General features: G+C 37.0%; 3 protein-coding genes across 3 annotated transcripts; all 3 read right to left on the reverse strand.

Moving 5' to 3' along the window:
• Window positions 1–11,977: 11,977 nt before the first annotated feature.
• On the reverse strand, window positions 11,978–12,817 carry LOC132543072 (sex-determining region Y protein-like). Its single transcript, XM_060206527.1, has one exon. The coding sequence runs from the start codon at window positions 12,815–12,817 to the stop codon at window positions 11,978–11,980; it is 840 nt and encodes a 279-aa protein (XP_060062510.1).
• A 264-nt stretch (window positions 12,818–13,081) lies between these two features.
• LOC132543073 (G-box-binding factor-like) lies at window positions 13,082–13,609 on the reverse strand. The gene has a single exon (XM_060206528.1). It carries the CDS (start codon window positions 13,607–13,609, stop codon window positions 13,082–13,084), a length of 528 nt encoding a protein of 175 aa, XP_060062511.1.
• Window positions 13,610–14,519: 910 nt separating this feature from the next.
• LOC132543074 (sex-determining region Y protein-like) lies at window positions 14,520–15,392 on the reverse strand. The gene has a single exon (XM_060206529.1). The coding sequence runs from the start codon at window positions 15,390–15,392 to the stop codon at window positions 14,520–14,522; it is 873 nt and encodes a 290-aa protein (XP_060062512.1).
• Window positions 15,393–22,735: the final 7,343 nt, after the last annotated feature.

Here is a 22,735-nt window from a genome sequence, read left to right on the forward strand (position 1 = left end):
ACAAAAGTCGTTCAAATGTGAACGGAAGTGAACAATTATGAATAAATTATCTTTCTGAGAGAGACACAACATATATAAAGATTTTGTGAATATACTGTCGAACCTCGTTATGTCGAACTCCGCGCAACCACGGGAAAACTTCGAGATAACATAGTATTCGATTTAAGTGAGTTCGATTGTTTTGTGTGACGTTAGGCCGCGACCGACGAAATACTTCGAATCTAACATGGTCTTCAAGTTATACTAGATCGAGATAATGACTTTATGTCACTTTTTTCATGGCGCAGGTCAGAAATAGACAAAAATAGACTTGTTTTTAATAATGTCTGTTATGAGAATAAAGTTAGTGTCGTCGGTGGCGGTCTCTGTTTAGTTAGTTGTGACTGCGGCTGTCTATGTCTGTTAAGTTACTTGTGAACTAAGTGTTGTCTGTAGTCACCTCGGTCTGTTAAGTTACTTGTGATGTAAGTGTTGTCTGTAGTCACCTCGGTCTGTTAAGTTACTTGTGAAGTAAGTGTTGTCTGTAGTGACCTCGGTCTCTTAAGTTACTTGTGAAGTAAGTGTTGTCTGTAGTGACCTCTGTCTGTTAAGTTACTTGTGAAGTAAGTGTTGTCTGTAGCGACCTCTGTCTGTTAAGTTACTTGTGATGTAAGTGTTGTCTGTAGTGACCTCTGTCTGTTAAGTTACTTGTGATGTAAGTGTTGTCTGTAGTGCTGTCAATCTGTTAAGTTACTAATGAAGTAAGTGTTGTCTGTAGTGCTGTCAGTCTGTTAAGTTACTTGTGAAGTAAGTGTTGTCTGTAGCGGCCACAGTCTGTTAAGTTACTTGTGAAGTAAGTGTTGTCTGTAGTGACCTCTGTCTGTTAAGTTACTTGTGAAGTAAGTGTTGTCTGTAGCGGCCACAGTCTGTTAAGTAACTTGTGAAGTAAGTGTTGTCTGTAGTGACCTCTGTCTGTTAAGTTACTTGTGAAGTAAGTGTTGTCTGTAGCGGCCTCAATCTGTTAAGTTACATGTGAAGTAAGAGTTGTCTGTAGTGACCTCAGTCTGTTAAGTTACTTGTGAAGTAAGTGTTGTCTGTAGTCACCTCGGTCTGTTAAGTTACTTGTGAAGTAAGTGTTGTCTATAGTGACCTCAGTCTGTTTACTTACTTGTGAAGTAAGTGTTGTCTGTAGCCCCTCAGTCTGTTAAGTTACTTGTGAAGTAAGTGTTGTCTGTTGCGATCTCGGTCTGTTAAGTTACTTGTGGAATAAGTGTTGTCTGTAGTGACCTCAGTCTGTTAAGTTACTTGTGAAGTAAGTGTTGTCTGTAGCGGCCTCAGTCTGTTAAGTTACTTGTGAAGTAAGTGTTGTCCGTAGCCCCTCAGTCTGTTAAATTACTTGTGAAGTAAGTGTTGTCTGTAGTCACCTCGGTCTGTTAAGTTACTTGTGAAGTAAGTGTTGTCTGTAGTCACCTCGGCCTGTTAAATTACTTGTGAAGTAAGTGTTGTCTGTAGTGACCTCGGTCTGTTAAGTTACTTGTGAAGTAAGTGTTGTCTGTAGTCACCTCGGCCTGTTAAGTTACTTGTGATGTAAGTGTTGTCTGTAGCGACCTCTGTCTGTTAAGTTACTTGTGAAGTAAGTGTTGTCTGTAGTGCTGTCAGTCTGTTAAGTTATTTGTGATGTAAGTGTTGTCTGTAGTCACCTCAGTCTGTTAAATTACTTGTTAAGTTTGTGTTGTCTGTAGTGACCTCGATCTGTTAAGTTACTTGTGAAGCAAGTGTTGTCTGTAGTCACCTCAGTCTGTTAAGTTACTTGTGAAGTAAGTGTTGTCTGTAGTGCTGTCAGTCTGTTAAGTTACTAGTGAAGTACGTGTTGTCTGTAGTCACCTCGGTCTGTTAAGTTACTTGTGAAGTAAGTGTTGTCTGTAGTGCTGTCAGTCTGTTAAGTTACTAGTGAAGTAAGTGTTGTCTGTAGTTACCTCGGTCTGTTAAGTTACTTGTGAAGTAAGTGTTGTCTGTAGTCACCTCGGTCTGTTAAGTTACTTGTTAAGTAAGTGTTGTCTGTAGCGGCCACAGTCTGTTAAGTTACTTGTGAAGTAAGTGTTGTCTATAGCGGCCACAGTCTGTTAAGTTACTAGTGAAGTTAGTGTTGTCTGTAGTGCTCTCAGTCTGTTAAGTTACTTGTGAAGTAAGTGTTGTCTGTAGTGACCTCGGTCTGTTAAGTTACATGTGAAGTAAGTGTTGTCTGTAGTCACCTCGGTCTGTTAAGTTACTTGTGAAGCAAGTGTTGTCTGTAGTCACCTCGGCCTGTTAAGTTACTTGTGAAGTAAGTGTTGTCTGTAGCGATCTCGGTCTTTTTGTTTCCTTTGTTGAAAAGTCATTTGTAGAGGTCTTTGCCAGTGAGGTTTCTTGTAAAGTTAGTGTCCTCTGTAGGCATATAGGGTTTTCCATTTACGGATAAAGTGTCAGAAAATAACGTATGAATTTTATATCTAAACTGTCTTTAATTTCATCAAAATCCTGTCATTAACCAGACTGTTTATTCTGTAAAAAGTACAACGACATTACATTGTTAAATCAAGTTGTCACTTGTGGAGAAAATCTAAAGTTTAAAAGACAGATTTAATAGTTCGCACGAGTCCTAAATACGGCTTGAAGAATACTATTTGGTCATTTGGCCATTTTGATAGCGTTACTGAAACTGCTGAATTAGCTCCGCTGATCATTTTCGTGTCCGCCTATTGCGGTTGGCATATAAATTACTGCACCTTAATGAATCATTATTTATCCATTGTATGTGAATATATGTTTTTACAATCTTCGAAGTATATATATTTCACATTTACTAAAATCGGAAGTGTATCTATATATATGGAGAACTTCTAAACAATACCTCCTTGATAATCAGTCTTATATGTATGTATTGCCGTCTTCCAGTTTTTAAGATCAATGGCACTATACATTGTTATTCTATCGGGTAAAATTATTTCAATAATGATTTTTTTTATTAGTAAGTTTACACATGGCTGTCTTATACATATCAATTAATACGTTGATGTGTTGATCAAATCGGAAGGTGTCCAGATGTTTTTCGTCCCCTTTATACACTTCTTTGTTGCCTTATTTCACTACAATGCAATACACTTAAATAATATTTCAACAGTTAACCTATATATCTAATCTGTCTGTCTGTCTGTCTGTCTGTCTGTCCTTCTTTCCTTCCTTCCTTCCTTATACACTCACCTTCGAAAAAGAGAAACATTCCTAGAAATGTTTCGTTTTGTTATGATCGTTTGAACATTCTTTCGCGAATTTGCGCCTTACGGTGTTTCGGTTCTTGAAATGTAGGATGTTTTTATCAAAATGGAACTAGTTGGACAGTCACGCGCATGGGAACTTTAAATATAAAACATACTTTTTTAACATTCCCAGTTTGTTAGTAAAGATTTACAAGTTTGTCATTGTAGTAAAACCAACGTTATATTCTTGATAAATATTTTGAAAACGTGAAATAGAATAAATATAAGAAAAAATAAATAAACAAACAAAACACAACAAAAAAACAAACAAACAAACAAAAACAAAACAAAAAACAAATCGGTGAAAATAAAAACACACACACTCACGCACATTTTTATATTTGGATTGCATGAATTTTTTATGTAAGTTTTCCATCGTCTTCGGCCATTATGTCGTGCTATTTCTCACGCCGAAAATTTGATTTAAGTTTCGTTTTGATTTCCTTTACATGCGTTTGCGAGATTTGTTTTTTCTATCGCGATACCGACTGAAATTACATTCTTTGAAAAATATTTTGTCAAAGGAATAATTATCTCGTTTCCATACTATGTCTTAATTAAAATAAGATTTTATTTTGTAAAAGTCCCATTAAACACATCTCAGTAAGTTTCCCACAGCGGCTGAAACTTCCCCTGATATATGTAATTAACTTTTTATCTTAATATTGTTTTGACACAATCTAGGAGAAATGCGATCAAACAGCCATCAAACGATAAAACGATGATGATATATTTTGACTGTATACAAATACAACGATCTTATACCAACGTAAAATTCCATTAGTAAGCAATAAATCAGCTTTTAAATATCTTCACGTTATCTCAATCGTTTTGAGAAAGTTCTGTGGTGAAATTCTTAAAACAATTGTTCTTCTGGAATTAATTTGCCCCTATAATTAAACAACCCATTAACTTTAATCAATTTACATAATATCTTATCTCTATTTTTTTAATCTCTTCGCAAGCCATGCATATATCAAAACCTAATTCCTGACTATTTCGGAAATATGCACATAAATAGATCTTTTGTACATCTCCAAAGAGAAATTGTGGTAGTTCAAAAATCAATATATTGATTGCCACATTTGATATTTATGTAGTTTAAAAGAAATATATCTGCATCCCAACTAGACGGAAATCAGGTATAAACTCAGAAAGAACATTGAATTTCGAGTTACCTACCCAACCACGTGGGTTTCTCAGGGCACTCCGATTTCCGTTCAATATTCAGACCCTCACGTGCTTCAGCGCGGACAAACAAGACTGAATAATACTGGTGTTCTTTGTTCCGCATTTGTTGTAACATATATCATGGTTACGTGCAATCAAATTTACGGGGAATGGGCATAAAATTCAAGACTAGGAAAATAAGCTGAATAAAACGGCAAATAAAATTTATTTGCGTATCTAAATATTTAAGATCAGAGAAAGTCGATGCGTCCACGATTGACATTATTGAACCAAATGAGCACTGGAGGTGTAAGTTACGCTAGAACAACATGTACAATATTACATCGTATATTGTAACTTACAGCATTTCCTTACTACAAATTGCGAATGCAAACTAAAATTTAAATTTTCAAATATTCAAGTCACATTTCGATGTTTCAGCACTATATTTCGTCGCGATTTCTACAATTGAAATACTACTTCCGGTTTTCGGACCATCAAAATGTAAAGGTAACAAATATTGGAAGGGAGATAATTATGTAAAGACTCTGATTTCTTTTTAAAGTAAAAAGTATAATACGCAATACAGATTGATGGGCACAACATATTCTGTGTCAAGAGTTCCTCGTGGTACTTATTGTTATGAATTAGCTCCCTTTAATGGGAGTATCATATCTCTGTTTCACTTGCACTTCCTGTAAACCCCGGCTTCTTGTTGGTTTCATTTGTGTCTAGGTCAGTTACAAATGGAGCTTCACTATTTTGCATTTCGAGGAAGGATGTTGAAAGTGAAAGTTCAGTCCCAGGAATAGTGTTGCTATGGAAATCTTGATCTTCAAAATTTGCGAAAAAAAATAAGCTCGTCATATACATGTAACCCCTAATCTACTTACTATTTAGGCAAATAGATACGTACACTAAAGTGCATAGAAAAATAGTTTCTAGTGTTCACAAGCACATATATTTTATGTAATACCGGGTTGTTTTTTAAGTTGATAATACATTTCTGTACTGAAGGGAATCGATGATATCATTCATTCAGTACCAGCCTAGCGCAAACGATTTTACTTCAACTATATCGCTATTTTTGATTTGTTTTGTTTGGGTTTTTTTTTTCTGTAATCTTCATGTCAATGTTAATTCTAAAATCACAAGGTGTCCGTTTTTCGTGACGATTATCGGCTTTGAGCTATAATATAGATACCAATTCTAGATACATATCTTCTTACCAGAAATTATATAGCAGGGTATTTAATCAGAATGAAATGTTCTTGTTGACACCAAAGATGTTAGTTGTTGTTGTGGTTGACGACGACGACGACGACGACGACGATGACGATGATGACGATGATGATGATGACGATGATGATGATGATGATAATGATGATGATGATGATGATGATGATGATGATGATGATGATGATGATGATGGTGGTGGTGATTGTTAACGTGGAACGAGCGTCGGTCAGTGATCCGGGAAACAAAAACTGACGAGATTGATTACAAAATAAAATGTTTATTTACAATTGAAAATAATGAAGAATTATAAACAACAATCAAAACAAATCACATCCGCTATTTCACACACTTCCATACACAATCGCTATAGTTCATGTAAAGTAGCTTTGCCACGTCAGTAACGCCAGTAGAGACCAACCACTGACACAAACATGAAGGGACTCCTAGCCGTCACGTAACACCCAGTCACTAGAATGCGTTCCAGACACTCAATCCAGAGCAGCAAGCAATACCATGCTTGGGAAAACTAAGTAGGCTGTATCACCGCAGCCAAATCAGGCAGAACTCTTGCCTGGGAACACCACAAACCTCAGCCTCCAGTGTAGGTTGCACGTGTCAGGGTATCCATGTCGGGGCCGTTCAGCTGGTTCTGGTCGCCAAGAAGTAGACGCTGGTTATTTTGGTCCACCATGCAAAGCGCAGACTGTCCTCTGCGCCAGTCACATAGTCCAAAATCCCAATATACAAAGATATCGCGTAAGCGAATACCAACAATGGCCATTCAAAAAGTAACGTCCATCATGTGTCTCCCAAATACGTAGATCCTGACAATGGTACTCAAATATTAAGGTTACTTACCTCGTACAATAAAATGAAGAACCACCATACAAAGTATATTCATGCTTACGTGACAAATATCCCCCCGGTTCCGAAGAAAGCGGTACACTTTCTCCACTGATAGCACGAATCTTCACCCGGTATGGTTGCAGGAGTAACGCCCATCTCATAAGTCTTGCATTTGCTGTCTTTGATCTGTGCAAGTATGTCAATGGGTGATGGTCCGTCTCGAGGATGAACTCTTGTCATTAGATGTATGGTTCAAACTTCTGGACCGCCCACACAATCGCCAAACACTCCTTTTCTATAATCGCACAGTTCTTCTCTCTGGGAAGTAGCTTCCTGCTAGCGTAAGCGATTGGTGTCTTATCTCCCTCCTCCTCTTGCAGTAGCACCGCCCCAAGACCAGTGTCTGATGCGTCTGTTCGAAGGATGAACTCTTGCTTCAGATTTGGCAGTCTAAGGACCGGCTTGGCAGTCAACATTTTCTTTAGAGTACAAAACGCTCGGTCACGCACATCACTCCATATCACCTAATTTGGACATCCCTTCTTCGTCAGATCAGTTAACGGGACAGCGATCGCCGCGAAGTTCGGTATAAACCGTCGATGAAATCCCGCTAATCCCAAAAATGATCTCACTTGCTTTTTTGTACCTGGTCTTTGTGCGTTTCCAATAGCCGTCACTTTAGCTTCTTCTAGTGTCAAACTTCTCTTCCCAACTAAGTGACCCAAACAAGACAAACTTGAGAATCCAATCGAGCATTTGGTTGGGCGTGCTCTCAGGACTGCTGCACGAAGTCTGGCAAACAGATCGCGAAGGACTTCCATATGTTCCTCCCATGTATCCGTGTAAATCAAGATGTCACCAATAAAGTTATCGATGTGCTCCATCCCCACCAACAGCTTCCTCATCAGCCGACTAAATGTTGCTGGAGCGTTTACAAGACCAAACGACATTACCTTAAACTGGAAAGGCCTTGTTGAGTTGAAAACGCCGTCATCTCTTTTGCTTCGGATGACAAAGGAACTTGCCAATAGCCTTTGCTTAGATCCAGCTTTGAGAAGTACTTAGCCCCTTCTATCCGCGAAAAGATATCATTGGTGTTTGGCTTTGGCTCAGCATCAAATATCGTTACTCGATTCAATCTCCTGAAGTCGATACAAAAACAATTTGATCCATCTTTCTTCTTGACCATTACTACCGGAGCTGAGTATGCAATGATGACGGCTCGATGACGTCCATTTCCATCATCTTCTGAACTTCTTTGATAACCTCCTTAGTGGAATAGGGCAACGAGTATGGTTTTACATGAACTGGTACACCCGTGGTAGTCCTTATATCATGTTTGGCGAGATTTGTCCGTCCTGGAAGGTCTGTTAACACATCTTCATTGCTGTCCATGAGCTCCTTTATTGCCTTTAGTTGAGACGTGTTCAGATCTTCCCAAACCTCAACATCCTCTACATGTCCTTTTCCCCTATCACTAGGAAGAGACTCTAGTCTGCTTGGGAAAACTGTGTCTTCACTAACGTCCTCTTCATCAGAAACAACACTTGTGACGGCACATGCAAGAACTTCCCCCGTATCTTCATCAACATCTTGCTCCGCTTCCATATACTTCTTCAACAGATGGATATGTAAGGTCTTGATCTTCCCATCCCTGTTCACGCGTTAGTCATACGGTCCTACCTTCTATACCACCTCATTAGGGCCTCACCATTGCATCAGTAACTTGTTTGTCTTGGTATGTAAAAGCACTAAGACTTTATCGCATGCTCTAAGCTCCCTTGACTTTGCTTTCCTGCTGAAATTTCTTTTCTGGACTCGTTTAGCATCTGTGAAGTTACCCATTGCAACTTGGCAATTTCCTTCCATTCTTTCTCTTAAATCCATCACTTATTGATAGGTTGTCTTAATGTCGTCATCTGGAATCTCCTTGGTGAGCAATTCTCTTAAAATCACATAGGTCCCCGTACCACTCTTCCGTACAGCAGTTAAAATGGTGAAAAACCCAAGCTTTTCTGTGGAACTTCTCGGCAGGCAAACAACAGGGCGTTGATGTATCTATCCCAGTCCTTGGGTTTCTCAGCAGCCTTCTTCCTCATCATCTGTTTCAATGTACCATTGAACCGCTCGACTAATCCATTACATTGAGGATGGCACGGTGTCGTTGTTAGTTGGCGTACCGACAGTAATCTGCTGACTTCTTTCATCAGTCCAGAGGTAAATTGTGCCCCTTGATCTGTCAGCATCTCAGTTGGCACTCCAACACGACTGAAGATATCAACCAGTGCCTCTGCAAAACGTTCTGCCTCAATGCCTTTAAGGGCAATTGTCTCCGGATATCTGGTTGCGTAATCCACCACCGTCGGAATAAACCGGTTTCCTCGATCAGTCGCCGGCTCGAGAGGTCCCACTTTATCCACTGCTATCCTCTTGAATGGTGTGTCTGTCAAAGGCATGCTGCCTAGTGGCGCTTTAGGAACTATGCCCTTTCGAATAGTACGTTGGCACACATCACACGAACGACATAACCGAATCACGTCCGTTTGAATTCTCGGCCAAAAGAACTCTGTAAGGATCCTGCTTGATGTCCACTTTGCCGCAAGATGTCCGAACATAATCGGTGACAATGATGATGATGATGAAGATGTTACAAACGCCGATGTATCTAATTATACCAACAATCTTTTCATCAGAGAACAAAATATTTCACTCTGAAAAAAATAATGGTATGAAATGACGTAACACGGTTAAGAAGGAGGGGCTCTAATCTAATTTCTCGATTTAAAATAACACTATTTGCCATCGTATGGCATTCCTACGATGTAACCTTACCGGAGCCTGTTGTGTATTACCAGCTCATGAATTCCCAACAGCGTCGAAATATTACAAATAAAGAATTAAGGTTTTCGTCCGTCATAACAAGTATGAATAAAATGGCTGAACTGCTTTCAATTGGCATTCAAGGACACATTAATGCCTACTGAAAACAGTTCAATTGTTAGATATTTTCAGAGGAAATCATATGCCGAATAAAAATTAAATGTTATAATTAGATTTATTTTGTAAAAGTGACGCCAAGTATGGCACTGTGTGATACAAAATACAATTTATATACAGTGGGCTTATTAATGCACACCTACTATTGGCACACAGAATTTCTTTCTCCTTTTTTTCATAGTGGGCGGATTTTAGTCCCTAGAAAACTAACCTGCATGGTGCTTAGGAATGAAATTCATTTAATAGTGTTAGGTCTATGATGGCTTAGCCTTAATTGGAAGGTCAGACCCGTTGTCGTTCCTTGCTCACGTGACATGTTCGCACGTTCCATAACCTTTGCTAATTAACCACTTTCTTTGTTCTCCATTAGTTCCAATAATTAGCTTTGTCAACAAAAATGTGTTTCTGTTTTTTTCAATGTCTGCACGAAATGAAAGCAAACATGTTTTCGTCTCCAGTTTATTGGAAACCAATAAACAAGATTTTTGCAAATTTTAAAACGTTCTTAATTATTTTTCTACACATTAGTTTTAACAGTTAGCTGGCATTTATTGTGTTGAGAGTTTGATTTTAACGTCGAAATAGATTTTAACAGTCCTCGAAAGCAAATTAAACGAGTAAAGATTATTTTTAAACTTCTTTAATTTGAACAGAATATTTTATGAGGACTTTGTATGAGGATCAAATCAGTTGTTTTTACCCATTGACAAAGTGAACAGAATTCATAAACATCATCTTTTGTACAAACAACACATATTTGTCTTGTCTGTTTTTCTCTCTCGTTTTTCTAATTTTCTTACTGATAATTAAATGCAAAATTGTTTGAATTTACAGAAAACCAGGAAAGTAACACTTTTTCGATTAAAGTTTTTATTATGATTTTCCTATGTTTTAACGTGAGAATGACTTGTTTAATATATTGATATTTCTGCAACTACGTGAACTGATGTTACAGGAAGATAGCGGGCCGTTCAGAGAGAGCGCGTATCTCAACTGGTTCTAATCAGTTTTACATGTAATCATGAAATCCGTTAGTTAGGGCAGGTCCATTAAAATTGTACACGGAATAGATTTAACGGTTTCCCGTTGCACAGAATATGATTTAATGGGTATGGTAGAGAATCGGATACTGGTGAATAATGTATTTTCGTGGGATTCATATTTTTGTGGTTGTTTTTCGAAAAATGCTATTTCATGGACACTTGATTTCATTGATGGATATATATGTAGCTCAATCAATCGACTGATGTCAATTTTAAGAGGAATTTGTGTATTAAGAGAATCCATGAAATCAACGAATATAAATATCCCACGAAAATTATTTTTTTACAGTATCATGTAAGATTTGTTTATAGAAAATCAGAAACCAGTAACCTATTTGAAAGTTTGTTCATTTATTTTTGAAACTGGATGTAAGAAAGCTAGATTTGAAAGCAGTTAATAGGAAATGATATGTTAGAAACGGAGATAAGAACAGAAATATATGTGTTTTTGGCGTTTCTTCCCAAAAATATTTTTCGATACATAGATGTTTGAATGAATCTAAATGTTAACTCGAGTACGTAAATACAATTCCGTATCCAACATCACGGCCAAAATATGAAAATAAACGGCATTACTTCTTATCGTATTTCTTGTCTCTCAACAAATTTTCCGAAGAAAACAAATTATGGTAAGAATATTTTTTTTCGATTTCCAATAAAAACTAGACTTCTTAAATTTATGTCATTCCTTTCCACTAAGCGTCACTCTAAAATCGTCATGGATTTTTTTACAGCAAACATTAACCGATTTTCATAAAACTGTAAGGCACATTGGTGAGATGTTCATCACGTAAATATTTCGCAAAAAATACATTTGAAGGGAAAGATGATTTAAATATGAAATATGATTTTTCCCATGACATTGGACGTTAGAAAAGTAGCTATAGCGGGACAAATATCTAACGAATTTTAAAACACAGAAGAAAAATTTCCGTATAGCATATGCGTTTTGATTTTACATAATACCCATATGGTTTTTTTAATTTATCTGACAACAGTTAAGTGTTATGATAGCGTCAATTCACTAGGACATGATGAAGACAACACTTCATGAAACTGGCGGTACACTATATCGTCAGTTAATTAACATACGAGACAAAGAGCGTGAACAATAGGTAATCAAAATAAGCTTTGATTAGATTTAAAATATTTTCCCTTCTTAGGAGACCCCTAAGATGTGCCTAACTCGCCAGCTACGGGGGTAATATAGACAGACATTACCTTGTAATGTGTCTAGCTAATGATGTATCATTCTATTGTCAATGTTGTCATCAAGCTTCATGCGTCTGTAATCTTTCGATTTGTTTCATGTCTCGTGTCTCTTCCCATGTCCACCTGTCTCATGTTCTAAGTATCGTTACACTGTCCCAACTGTCTCGTGTTCTGTGTGTCGCTATACTCTATACGCTATACACTCTTCCAGCTGTCTAGTGTGGTGTTCTTTACACTATTCCATCTGTCTCGTGTGATGTTCTTTACATTATTCCATCTGTCTCGTGTGGTGTTATTTACACTGTTCCATCTGTCTAGTGTGGTGTTCTTTACACTGTTCCATCTGCAACGTGTGGTGTTCTTTACACTGTTCCATCTGTAACTGTGATGTTCTTTACACTGTTCCACCTGTCTCGTGTGGTGTTCTTTACACTGTTCCATCTGTCTAGTGTGGTGTTCTTTACACTGTTCCATCTGTCTCTTGTGGTGTTCTTTACACTGTTCAACCCGTCTCGTGTGGTGTCCTTTACACTGTTCCATCTGTAACGTGTGGTGTTCTTTACACTGTTCCATCTGTCTCGTGTGGTGTTCTTTACACTGTTCAACCTGTCTCGTGTGGTGTTCTTTACACTGTTCCAGCTGTTTAGTGTGGTGTTCTTTACACTGTTCCATCTGTCTAGTGTGGTGTTCTTTACACTGTTCCATCTGTAACGTGTGGTGTTCTTTACACTGTTCCACCTGTCTCGTGTGGTGTTCTTTATACTGTTCGATCTGTAACGTGTGGTGTTCTTTACACTGTTCCATCTGTCTCGTGTGGTGTTCTTTACACTGTTCAACCTGTCTCGTGTGGTGTTCTTTACACTGTTCCACCTGTTTAGTGTGGTGTTCTTTACACTGTTCCATCTGTCTAGTGTGGTGTTCTTTACACTGTTCCATCTGTAACGTGTGGTGTTCTTTACACTGTTCCATCTGTAACGTGTGGTGTTCTTTACACTGTTCCATCTGTAACGTGTGGTGTTCTTTACACTGTTCCATCTGTCTCGTTTGATGTTTTTTACATTGTTCCATCTGTCTAGTGTAGTGTTCTTTACACTGTTCCACCTGTCTCGTGTGATGTTATTTACACTGTTCAATCTGTCCCTTGTGATGTTCTTTACACTGTTCAACCTGTCTCGTGTGGTGTTCTTTACATTGTTCCACCTGTTTCGTGTGGTGTTCTTTACACTGTTCCATCTGTCTAGTGTGGTGTTCTTTACACTGTTCCATCTGTCTAGTGTAGTGTTCTTTACACTGTTCCACCTATCTCTTGTAGTGTTCTTTACACTGTTCCATCTGTCTCATGTGATGTTCTTTACACTGTTCCATCTGTCTCGTGTGGTGTTCTTTACACTGTTCGATCTGTCTAGTGTGGTGCTTTTTACACTGTTCCATCTGTCTACTGTTGTGTTCTTTACACTGTTCAACCAGTCTCTCGTGATGTTCTTTACACTGTTTCACCTGTCTCGTGTGGCGTTTTTTACACTGTTCCATCTGTCTAGTGTAGTGTTCTTTACACTGTTCCATCTGTCTAGTGTAGTGTTCTTTACACTGTTCCACCTGTCTCGTGTGATGTTCTTTACACTGTTCGATCTGTCTAGTGTGGTGTTTTTTACACTGTTCCATCTGTCTACTGTTGTGTTCTTTACACTGTTCAACCAGTCTCTCGTGATGTTCTTTACACTGTTTCACCTGTCTCGTGTGGCGTTTTTTACACTGTTCCATCTGTCTCGTGTGGTGTTCTTTACACTGTTCCATCTGTAACGTGTGGTGTTCTTTACACTGTTCCATCTGTCTCGTTTGATGTTTTTTACATTGTTCCATCTGTCTAGTGTAGTGTTCTTTACACTGTTCCACCTGTCTCGTGTGATGTTATTTACACTGTTCAATCTGTCCCTTGTGATGTTCTTTACACTGTTCAACCTGTCTCGTGTGGTGTTCTTTACATTGTTCCACCTGTTTCGTGTGGTGTTCTTTACACTGTTCCATCTGTCTAGTGTGGTGTTCTTTACACTGTTCCATCTGTCTAGTGTAGTGTTCTTTACACTGTTCCACCTATCTCTTGTAGTGTTCTTTACACTGTTCCATCTGTCTCATGTGATGTTCTTTACACTGTTCCATCTGTCTAGTGTGGTGTTCTTTACACTGTTCGATCTGTCTAGTGTGGTGTTTTTTACACTGTTCCATCTGTCTACTGTTGTGTTCTTTACACTGTTCAACCAGTCTCTCGTGATGTTCTTTACACTGTTTCACCTGTCTCGTGTGGCGTTTTTTACACTGTTCCATCTGTCTAGTGTAGTGTTCTTTACACTGTTCCATCTGTCTAGTGTAGTGTTCTTTACACTGTTCCACCTGTCTTGTGTGATGTTCTTTACACTGTTCGATCTGTCTAGTGTGGTGTTTTTTACACTGTTCCATCTGTCTACTGTTGTGTTCTTTACACTGTTCAACCAGTCTCTCGTGATGTTCTTTACACTGTTTCACCTGTCTCGTGTGGCGTTTTTTACACTGTTCCATCTGTCTAATGTAGTGTTCTTTACACTGTTCCATCTGTCTAGTGTAGTGTTCTTTACACTGTTGCACCTGTCTCGTGTGATGTTCTTTACACTGTTCAACCTGTCTCGTGTGGTGTTCTTTACATTGTTCCACCTGTCTAGTGTGGTGTTCTTTACACTGTTCCACCTGTCTAGTGTGGTGTTCTTTACACTGTTCCATCTGTCTCGTGTGGCGTTTTTTTACACTGTTCCACCTGTCTAGTGTGGTGTTCTTTACACTGTTCCACCTGTCTAGTGTGGTGTTCTTTACACTGTTCCATCTGTCTAGTGTAGTGTTCTTTACACTGTTCCACCTGTCTCGTGTGGTGTTCTTTACACTGTTCCATTTGTCTAGTGTAGTGTTCTTTACACTGTTCCATATGTCTCGTGTAGTGTTCTTTACACTGTTCCATTTGTCTAGTGTGGTGTTCTTTACACTGTTCCACCGGTAACGTGTGGTGTACTTTACACTGTTCCATCTGTCTAGTGTGGTGTTCTTTACACTGTTCCATCTGTCTAGTGTAGTGTTCTTTACACTGTTCCACATCTCTAGTTTGGTGTTCTTTACACTGTTCCACCTGTCTAGTGTGGTGTTCTTTACACTGTTCCATCTGTCTAGTGTAGTGTTCTTTACACTGTTCCACCTGTCTCGTGTGGTGTTCTTTACACTGTTCCATTTGTCTAGTGTAGTGTTCTTTACACTGTTCTATCTGTCTCGTGTAGTGTTCTTTACACTGTTCCATCTGTCTCGTGTGATGTTCTTTACACTGTTCCATCTGTCTCGTGTGGTGTTCTTTACACTGTTCCACCGGTAACGTGTGGTGTTCTTTACACTGTTCCATCTGTCTACTGTTGTGTTTTTTACACTGTTCCACCTGTCTCGTGTGGTGTTCTTTACATTGTTTCACCTGTCTCGTGTGGTGTTCTTTACATTGTTCCATCTGTCTCATGTGGTGTTCTTTACACTGTTCAACCAGTCTCTTGTGATGTTCTTTACACTGTTCCACCTGTCTCGTGTGGCGTTCTTTACACTGTTCCATCTGTCTAGTGTAGTGTTCTTTACACTGTTCCACCTGTCTCGTGTGGTGTTTTTTTTTTTATACATTTCCACCTGTCTCGTGTGATGTTCTTTACACTGTTCCATCTGTCACGTGTGGTGTTCTTTACACTGTTCCATCTGTCTCGTGTGGTGTTCTTTACATTGTTCCTGCTGTGTCGTGCTTTACGGATCAGTTTCGTGGCATTTGTCTTTGTAATGTTTCACCTATCGTGTCTATAAACCTTTCCAACAGTCTCATGACATGTATGTCTGCACTGTTCCGTCAAGTGTCATGTCTTACCACACTGTTCTATCTGTCTCGTATTGTGTGTCTCTATACTGTTCCACCTGCCTCGTGGCATATCTCTGTATATTGCTTTACCTAATCCTTGTTATGTTTCTGAACTCATCTGTCTCGTGTCGTGTCATTCTACACTGTTCCATCTGTTTTGTATTGTTTTTCTGTTCTCTGTTCTCTGTTCATGGGTCTCGTTTCATGTGTCTCTACACTCTTCCATCTATCTTGTGTTGTGTCTCTATTCGTCGGTCTCGTGTTAAGTGTCTTTCAATTGTTCAACCTATTTTGAGCGTGACTCTAACCTTTTCAAAACGATCTCGTGACACTGTTTTATGTGTGTCTCTTCACTGTTCGACTGTCTAGGGTTATGCTTATATGTTCCCCTGCATTAGTCTAACTTTCACGTGTTCGATGTGTCTCTACACTGTTCACCTACCTCCTGTCATGTGTTGGTTCAATGCTCAAACTAGATTGTGTCATGTTTCTGCACCTTGATCCATTTGTCTCATGTTGTTGGTCTCTAAACTGTTCCACCTGTTTGGTGATCTTAACACTGCCAATAGTGTGTCATGCTTTATGCATCTGTTTCTTGGCATTTTGTCAGGTGTCTCTAAATTTTTCAGCAACCCCGTGACACTGTTTTATGTAATGCGTCTCTACGCTGTTCATTTTTTCTCATGTTCTTTGTGTTTCTACATTGTTCCACTTGTCTCGTGTTGTGTTGTATCTCTGTACACTGTTCAATGTGTCTCGTAAGTTGTGTCCTTAAAATGTTCCAACTGTTTCATGCCATCTCAATCAACACTATTCCATGTTCTCGTTTTATGTGTCTTTACTCAGTTGCGCCTGTGTTGTGTTTTTTGTGTCTATTATGTTCCGTCTGTGTCGTGTTATTTGTGTATACACTGTTCTGTCTGTGTCGTGTTAATTGTGTCTGCACTGTTCCGTCTGTGTCGTGTTATTTGTGTCTACTCTGTTCCGTCTGTGTCTTGTTATTGGTCACTACACTGTTCCGTCTGTGTCGTGTTATTTGTGTCTACACTGTTCCGTCTGTGTCTTGTTATTGGTCACTACACTGTTCCGTCTGTGTCGTGTTATTTGTGTCTACACTGTTCCGTCTGTGTCGTGTTATTTGTGTATACACTGTTCCGTCTGTGTCGTGTTATTTGTGTCTACACTGTTCCGTCTGTGTCGTGTTAATTTTGTCTACACTGTTCCGTCTGTGTCGTGTTAATTGTCTCTATTAGGTTCCGTCTGTGTGGTGTTATTTGTGTATACACTGTTCTGTCTGTATCGTGTCATTTGGGTCTACACTGTTCCGTCTGTGTCGTGTTAATTTTGTCTACACTGTTCCGTCTGTGTCGTGTTAATTGTCTCTATTAGGTTCCGTCTGTGTGGTGTTATTTGTGTATACACTGTTCTGTCTGTGTTGTGTTATTTGTCTCTACACTGTTCCGTCTGTGTCGTGTTTATATCTACACTGTTCCGTCTGTGTCGTGTTATTGGTCACTACACTGTTCTGTCTGTGATTTCGTTTCGGGTGGTTTTTTTTTCTGATAAAGAAACTAAATGCTTGTTGGTCAAACTACAATGGCAGGAAAGTCTTCGACTCTATCAAAGTCCTAACAATGGTTGGTGATGACGGGGTTTTTTTTAATCATAACGTTATAGAGAGATCCAACAATATTTTTCACAACTTCACAATATCGCCTTTTCATCCCCGCGTATATCCCTTTTCAAACTAATTCGCATTGGTGAATCAGCTGTGACACGTAATTTCAGATTTACATGTAAATACAGCCTGTCCACCAGTATTGAAAAAGCTTCGCAAAATCAAGTACTCATCAATGAACTCTACAATCGGACAGATCGTAAAAATATAGCACACGTAAAATAACGTTTTTACAGTATAGGTACCCGAAGAAAGTTTTTTTTTTTTCGAATTAATACTTTAATAGTCATATATAACTAAATGTATATGTTGCAAACTGAAGAGAATGAATGAATAAATAAATAAATAGATAAATAAATACATAGATAGTGATTCCGATCAAATATGAGGAAAAAGTCATTTGTTCTATTTACATTTAAAACAAATCAAACTTTTAAAAGAAAGTAGACGCAGAATCCAAATCAATAAAAGTGTCGTGCCTTTGATCTAATAACAGTACTTATGACGTTTAAATTAGTATGGACTTAATATTCTTATGAATGGCTGCTAATTGTGAGCGAGTCGATTTTCTTTAATGAGAAGGTAGTAATTGGTACCCTAGTCAACAGCGACTTGAATCTTACTACACGTTTTCGTTCTGAAACACAATTAACTTACTGATTACAGGTAGACACAGGTGAAAATCAAAGATAATCGACGTCCACCTGTCTGCTAATTCGCTTTGGTTATTAAGAAAGGATTGTATCTTTTTTTTATTTACTAACGAAGATGCACAGTTAAAATGTTCGACATTACTATCTTCAATGTCGAACAAGATATTCTGTTACATATAAATACTAATACAAGTATAGAATAAGTTGACAATAAGTTGTTAATATTTGATTTTTTTTATACCTTTGATTTATTTTTTTCTAATTAAGCTCGTAAAAGATGCTGATTGGTAACATCGTTTTCTTTTTATCATTTGGCATGAAACGAGCATTGATTGTAAGAATGTTGTGTAAATATTTTCAATGAGATCATGATTTGTTTGTTTCCGGTAAACAGACTACAAAACAACCCGACTAGTACGCAGGGTAGAGGAAACGTCTCTGAGTTACACACGTGGAACATACATGGTAAAACCTGAATATAATGATTAATTGTGGAAATTGTGAAGAAAAAATATGTATTTATTGATACAAGAAAGAAAGAATTAATGAATGAAGAAAGAAAGAAAGAAAGACTCAATAAAGAAGGAAAGAAAGAAAGAATCAATGAATGAAGAAAGAAAGAAAGAAAGACTCAATAAAGAAGGAAAGATAGAAAGAATCAATAAATGAAGAAAGAAAGAAAGACTCAATAAAGAAGGAAAGAAAGAAAGACTCAATAAATGAAGAAAGAAAGAAAGAATCAATGAATGAAGAAAGAAAGAAAGAAAGACTCAATAAAGAAGGAAAGATAGAAAGAATCAATAAATGAAGAAAGAAAGAAAGACTCAATAAAGAAGGAAAGAAAGAAAGAATCAATGAATGAAGAAAGAAAGAAAGAAATTAAGAAAGAAAGAATTAATAAAGAAAGAATCAATAAATGAAGAAAGAAAGAAAGAATCAATGAATAAAGAAGGAAAGAAAGAAAGAATTAATAAAGAAAGAAAGACTCAATAAAGAAGGAAAGAAAGAAAGAATCAATAAAGAAGGAAAGAAAGAAAGAATCAATAAAGAAGGAAAGAAAGAAAGAAATTAAGAAAGAAAGAATTAATAAAGAAAGAAAGAAAGAATCAATAAATGAAGAAAGAAAGAAAGAATCAATGAATAAAGAAGGAAAGAAAGAAAGAATTAATGAAGAAAGAAAGAAAGACTCAATAAAGAAGGAAAGAAAGAAAGAATCAATAAATGAAGAAAGAAAGAAAGAAAGAATCAATGAATGAAGAAGGAAAGAAAGAAAGAATCAATAAAGAAAGGAAGAAAGAAAGAAAGACTCAATAAAGAAGGAAAGAAAGAAAGAATTAATAAAGAAGGAAAGAAAGAAATTAAGAAAGAAAGAATTAATAAAGAAAGAAAGAAAGACTCAATAAAGAAGGAAAGAAAGAAAGAATCAATAAAGAAAGGAAGAAAGAAAGAAAGACTCAATAAAGAAGGAAAGAAAGAAAGAATCAATAAAGAAGGAAAGAAAGAAAGAAATTAAGAAAGAAAGAATTAATAAAGAAAGAAAGAAAGAATCAATAAATGAAGAAAGAAAGAAAGAATCAATAAATGAATAAAGAAAGAATTAATAAAGAATTAAAGAAAGAAAAAGATTAAATAAATGAAGAAGGGAAGAAAGAAAGAATCTTTAAAGAAAGTAAAAACTTAAATAAATGAAGAAGGAAAGAATGAAATAAATAAAGAAACAAAACGTAACAGAATCCTTACGTACACGTATAGATGATATATGTATATTAATTACTTCTCTAGATTTGATGCTGATCTGCTGTATAGAAAGTGATGAAAACTTAAAATTATAAATGTGTTAATAGTTAATATTTAAAACATACCAACAATGATACTTGAATGAATCTGCTCTTCCTTACCAAAGAAAAGCCTACCAACAATATTTACACAGTTTAATTACTCGTGGATATTTCTTCTAGTTCATAAATACTAAATATATGTGAATAATGCTTATTAAGAAAAACAATTAAGACCTCAACCTGCAAAAAATCCAAGGTAAATTTCGAAAGCCATTCCACATATCAAGAACGGCATACAATTTTCTCTTGTCGAAAATTCGAACTTTTTTAAAATTCAATTCATTTGTGCCTCAATTGAATCAGTTGAATTTAAAAACATTGTTTCAGTTCACAAAAGACAAGTTGATAGATTGTTTCCAATGAGATAAATTTCATGGCGTTTTAAACATAATTTTCCTTGATTGTCCGTCTAGCTGAATCTGTGTTGAAAACATGTTCCTTTTTGAGAATTCCGCGTCCCAGTAACTAGTGCAAATTGGCTTTAAAACGCTTAATTGGCGTGTAAGAGCGACGGGCGCTGTCTCTTTTACCAATCGGCACTTATGTTCAGGCCATCGGCTTTATAGTTTGAATACCCACACTCAACGCCGTTCTCGACGGATTAGCCGAAGTCTTTGGTGCCTCTAGCTATTCAGGGGACTTCTATCATACTCATTTGATCAATTTTTGTGTTAATACCGTGTGCGAGGTTTTCAATCACTGCCTTAATTTATCAATTTCCCTACTATATAAAAGCTTTTAGATGATAATGTAACTGTCCCTTTCGGTATGTCTTCCGCAAAATGGTCAAATTCCCTTGACGAATGAACAAATATTGAGACACAATTTGATCAAATGAATGGCTTTTACAACAACGAGTATGTCATTTTTCCGTATTTGCATCAATTTTGTATGTCACGTGACCCCATAACGTGAGCCTACGATTTAACAAATTGAGGCGCTATAATGATAATTTTCTATTCACTAATGATCGTGTAGCGACGAGTATGCGTAAACATTTTTTGTTTAGGGTATAACAATACAGTGCCCTTGTAACGCCGAGTAAAAGAGAATCGCATCTATACCCTGAGGAATCGGTAAATCATTGAGTAGCGCGGAAGAATTTCCTTGCCTATCCCCTCGGTGTAAATCGGTGGTAATTGCTATGAACTCTATTACCATATATGGTGTCTGCCGGGAAATTGGTCAGGAATCACGCAAAACATACACACAGCATACAGAGTCATAATTTAGTATCTGTTATTGGTGTAGAAGTTCCTTCCTAAATTAGCAGTGTTAGGCGGATATGTCACACGATCAAGATGTGTGAAAAACATAAAAACAGGCAAGTGACGGTTTGTGATTATCAATCCTTGATATTTTCTTAAAAAACCACAACTAACGACAAAAACACCACCAATACATCAACGACGACGAAAACAACAACAACAACAAAATTAACAACGTCAATAACAACACAAGTACAACAAAGACAACGAAATTAACGACATCCCCCCCTCCTCCTCCTCCTCCTCCTCCTCATCATCATCATCATCATCATCATCAACAACAACAACAACATCATCAACAACATCATCATCACCGTCATCCTCATCAACAACAACAACAACAGGAAGTAATGCTTGAGTTAAAGTAACAAATCCATCTGGACATTTCCATGCAAAAAAGTGATAAGAACATTTATGTTTTACTGGGACATATTTAGATGGGTATTAGGATGTTAATGCACAATTTGGTATCAATGTATCTTATGCTTAATTTGAATTGAAAGGTGTCTTAACTTGTGTGTCTTTTGTACAATCCTTGAGATGGCAGATGGCAGAAACTGCTCGTGGATTGTAACCTCGAGGTTTACCGTAACCTGTATCCCAGGTTTTAATTATTTGAATATTGCTAAGGTTCAGAATAACGGCATGCATTTGACATTCATTTTAATACCTAAATATAAAATATTGAAAAATATCCGATTGATTGGATCTGAGGATTAGTGCGCCTCCCTACCAGGGGTTTGACAATTCTTTTCAACCATTTGGAATGTCCTCAGTAGCATCATGGTGTAAACATCTTAGTGTCACTGACGAGTCCTAGAAGGATGAAACAGGTGTATGATGCAATTTTAACAATTATCTAGTGACTATTTTGTACAATGTTAAAGGAATAAATCTTGTTTTATAATGAATTTGGCGTGGAGTCTGAAATGGAGATTCATTCAGAACTCGATAGCATTGTGACATTTTCAGGTACATAGCCATTTAAAGTGTTGTCAGTGCAGTGCGAGTAATTTCTTGGTTAATAAGTCCCTGTTTAGTCTGTCTGTTGTAAGTAAACGTGTTTTATTGCATCACTTATGCTCCATAATGGTGCACAATCCCAAATATACATTAATACAAACATAAATAATTAAAGTTATCAAGAAACATCCTCATTAACATCATCTGATGAAATGTAAACAATAAGTTTGTATTTAATGTAGATTTCGTTAGGTGAAGTAGTTAATCATGTTATGAAATATTTTATATTTTAATATCTCTTCAACACTTTTTGTAAATGCCACAGCATTTATGTAAAAGGATTTTTATTTTGCTTTAAAATATAGAATAATTGCTAATCGTTGAAATGTAAGATTTTCAGTGTAAAATGTATATCAAATAATTCTTTAAACCAACGTAAGCTATAACTGATATCAAAAAGATACAAATCAATTGGCTACATGTATCGACTGCTCCGATCATTAGATATGTCTTATGGCATAAAATCAAATATATTTATCTATATCAAATCAATGATAATATTAGGCTTACAATGATAATTTGCAGATTTATCAAAATTATTCAAAATGCCTTCATTAATCAAAATATTAATTCATTCATAATAGATTTCACC

The sequence above is a fragment of the Ylistrum balloti genome, unplaced genomic scaffold, assembly GCF_031769215.1.
Source record: "Ylistrum balloti isolate Yb309-2 unplaced genomic scaffold, AGI_CSIRO_Ybal_v1 Utg369740, whole genome shotgun sequence".
In the NCBI taxonomy this organism is placed as follows: domain Eukaryota; kingdom Metazoa; phylum Mollusca; class Bivalvia; order Pectinida; family Pectinidae; genus Ylistrum; species Ylistrum balloti.